This window comes from Dipteris shenzhenensis, chromosome 9 (assembly GCF_047967505.1).
Source record: "Dipteris shenzhenensis isolate YYH24624 ecotype China chromosome 9, Dip_SZ_1.0, whole genome shotgun sequence".
NCBI classification, from domain to species: Eukaryota; Viridiplantae; Streptophyta; class Polypodiopsida; order Gleicheniales; family Dipteridaceae; genus Dipteris; species Dipteris shenzhenensis.
Window position 1 is genome coordinate 33,379,523 of NC_141604.1, and position 3,729 is coordinate 33,383,251.

A 3,729-nucleotide genomic window follows, 5' to 3' on the forward strand; every position below is an offset into this window, starting at 1 on the left:
TCCCGGCGACGCATTCTGCGATTAGATCTAAACCCTGCCGATTTTCGATTCGTTCGCTTTCGTTTCCGCGGCGGTGAATCGGAGGGGAGGGCCAGTGCGAGCTCCATTGCTTCTGGTGGGATGAATCGGATGCTCTTCGAAGCGGCGCAGCATCTGCGAGCGAAGAAATGCGAAGCGAGGTGAATGCGGGGGGCGGAGATGAGGAGGGAGAACACGGGGGGGCGATGAGGCGAGAAGGGGGGAATGATGGGGGGAAGGAGGAGGAGGGGACGAGGATGAGGATCACGTAGAAAAAAGGATAAGCGTACTGAGGAGTAAATGCATCGATCATTGGGAAAGACGAAGCGATTGAGCAAGCAGAAAACCAGAATCGAAGCGGGAGAGAGCAAAGCAAGAAATCAAGCACTTGATCGGAACAGCAAAAAATTAGAGTCGATGATCGTCGTAGAATTTTGCCGATAGCAAGCGACCAATCTCTGCAGACTTTGGATGCTGGCGAGCGTTTGCGATTGTGCAAAAATCTGACGGAAAGCTTGACGAGGACAACGACGATGATGATGATGGTGATGATGATGATCGTAATGCTTTCGAAAATCGAAGCTCTTCCGATCTTCGTGCCTCGAAACAGCTGCTAATCAGCCTCTCTGATCTACCGATTTAGAGCTTCCGGCGACGACGAGCTTGGGAGATCGTGCAACAAAATCGCTCTTCTTCTCCAAATCTCTGTCTTCATCTCCCAAATTCAAGCTTCCATGCCCGCATTTCCTTCCCCTCAGATCTTCCCGCTCTCCATCTTCCCCTCCATCTTTGCCGCTTCCCCTTGATCTTTGCCACTTTCTCCTCATCCGCCTCCTGTCTCCGTGTCTTTCTCGTCCTAGATCTTCCTTTCCTTTCCTCCAATTCTCTGCCTCTCGCCCCTCCCCAGTTCCCCATCCTTGCTCGCAATTGGGTCCCCGCTTGGTCGTTGCTTTCCTGCCCGAGCTCATGCTGCAGGCCGAAGGTCGCCCTCTGGGCCTCGTCTCCCCTGGCGTTGGCGAAGAGAGCTGCGAGGAGGAGCTGTCCGTGCTTCCCCGCCACACTAAAGTGATTGTCACCGGAAACAACAGGACTAAGTCCGTTCTTGTTGGTCTTCGCGGAGTTGTCAAGAAAGCCGTTGGCCTTGGGGGCTGGCATTGGCTGGTAAATCCCTGCTCTCGATCTTGCGACACAGTTACGTCTTCTAGCTGTGTATATCCTGACAGCTGCAGAGATGTCTTGTAGCTGCGTAAATCCTCACAGGAGCAGAGATTTTTTTCAGGCTGCGTTTTCCTCGCAGGACGATTAACACAACATTTTGCCATTGTAATAAATTTCCTTTGAGATGGGTGTAGAGATCTGTGCTTTACGGATCTTCACTTAGCCAGTGCTACGGTCTTTCTTCATGAAAGTTTGGAATTTTCCCGCTGCACTTTCGCCTTGATGAGCTATGGATTTGTGCTTATGGGTGCTCCCGGTTTTGTGCTATGTAGTTCAATTATTCACAAGGATTTGAAAGGTTGAATGGCTCTGGCCGTTGAGTTAGCTTCTCTGTTTACGACAGGTGCTTACGAACGGACTCGAGGTCAAGCTTCAACGAAACGCATTGAGTGTTCTGGAAGCGCCAACGGGGCAAGAAGAAGAGGAAAATGATTCTGAAGAGCTGCTATTCTCCAGCAGGTCTAACGTAGGTTGGTAGCCTTTCTGCACTCCGTTCTCCCTCCTCATTGTAGATACTCTAAATATTTCATGGGCCTTATTTATGGTTGATTGTATTTAGAAGAAAGATTGGAAGGATTTTCTTCGCCTGATCGCGCAAGCTTGTTGAAACAGAGGACTTCTCAAAATCTTATAAACCGAGGGTACGCCTGCAGAAATCAAATTGTGCACCTAAGGCAGCAAACAAGAGTCAAACAGCTGATACGTCCTCGACAGGCTCCAAGACAGGCCCTAAACTGCTGGTCCGTCTTCACTTATATTATGAAGAAATCTATGTACTTTTGTAACTAGCTAGAGCAGTACGACCAAGTGGAAGATGTTGCATTATTTAAGTTTGTTCACGCGCGTACATTTTTAGCGTATCTTTTGTACAGTTGCCTTAAAAGCTTGCCTCTTATGACTGCCTTTGATTCGAAGAGCTTGGGATTATGCAGAAGGTTAATCTGAGCAAACTGGAAACGGCGGCCCTGCTGAGGTATTGGAGACGTTTCAACCTGGTAGGTGTCCTAGTTAGTTTGTTGATATGCTGGACCTAAAGTTGTAAATCAGTCTCTTTGATGTGCTTGGTTTAGAACTTCACAGCATCAAGCATTCTGTGATACAGGTCGAAACCGGTCCAAACCCATCAAAGGAGCAGCTTGTAGATGTTGTGGAGAGGCATTTCAACTCTCAGGTAGCCTTTTTACATAATTTTATTCAATTAGAAGTCAAAGACCTTGGATATAGATGCTCTACAATCGATATAGTTTTTTCCACACAAATTTGCTTTGTAAGATTGAACATATTCTTGGTGTTTATAGTCTTAATCTTGTGATGCACTGCTGACATTGCCGGTCCATGGGATGAATGGCCTTTAGTTCAGCTCAATTTAATGAGATGGTCTAAAGGATTTTTATACATAAAGTGACATGTCCCTTGCTTTTGCTGTTTTTTTAAAATCAAGTTTTCAAATAGTGAAGACATGCCGATGGTGTGTAGCCATTATACTTGTTAATAGTTAACAGAAATAAACTCAAACCTCCAGATATTGTGCCTTGTTCAGCCCATTCAATTTCTATTTTGCTTTGATGCGTCTGTAAGTTTAATTTTTGTTTTCTTTTGGGTTGTGCAGGAATTGGATGAACTTCAGGTTATTGCTAGCTTTGTGCAAGCTGCAAAGCGCTTGAAGACAGTGTATGGTTGATGCCATGTCTCCTTGAATCAGATTGGGTTTAAGCTCAGGAATGATTTATGGGGTGTTCACTGATTCTCAGGGCTTCTGCTACCAGCTTGTACCATACGTGCATCCTCACTAACGTCAAAACACTTACGTAGGTGCAGTTAGTTCTCAGTGAAACTGCTGAACGGTTCTGCTCTAGACACAATCACCAGCAGTAGTTTTGTTAGTTTCCATTAAAATCTTCTCACAAGGTGTAATCCTCCAACAGTGGAGCTGTATATAGCTGCGAGGATTTTACTTTCAGTCACATCAGAAACTTGGTTATTCCTTACTGGATGAATATTTTGAGCTCAGGATGCATTTGGAACACGTTGTGCCTCATACATATAAAATGCTTTTTCTTGTTATTTTTTTCCGTGTGTACTCTCTAGAGCTCTACCATAGCTGGTGGTCTCTCTCTCTCTCTCTCTCTCTACCATAGCTGGTGGTCTACCTAATTCTTATGCTTCTATTAGGACATGGTGAAGTCTCATTGATCTGCAGTGAATCTCATCTCAAATACTCTCTATAAGATTTCTTTATAAAAGTTTTTAAGATGGTTAAAAGGTTAAAACTGGATTGCCTCAACACCTGCCATGTGTGGTTTGGTTGCAGAGAGTCTTGTGTAACAATACAGGTGTACAGTGAGGCATGTTTTTTAAATGGAGGGAATTTCCTTTTTGAAGCTGATCGCTATTTAGTATTTGTGCCAGTAAGAAATGCAGTACAAAACGGTAACAATTGTATGGAACAACAAACTGTAAGTTAGGTTGGGGAACTGAACAGTGACAGCATGC

General features: G+C 45.1%; 1 protein-coding gene across 1 annotated transcript; it reads left to right on the plus strand.

Annotated features, from left to right (window-relative positions):
- Nucleotides 1-265: 265 nt before the first annotated feature.
- On the plus strand, nt 266-3,303 carry LOC147898543 (uncharacterized). The gene is made up of 6 exons (XM_087379109.1): nt 266-1,179; nt 1,580-1,706; nt 1,849-1,976; nt 2,169-2,231; nt 2,339-2,407; nt 2,846-3,303. The coding sequence occupies exons 1-6, from the start codon at nt 985-987 to the stop codon at nt 2,915-2,917; spliced, it is 654 nt and encodes a 217-aa protein (XP_087235235.1). The 5' UTR covers nt 266-984; the 3' UTR covers nt 2,918-3,303.
- Nucleotides 3,304-3,729: the final 426 nt, after the last annotated feature.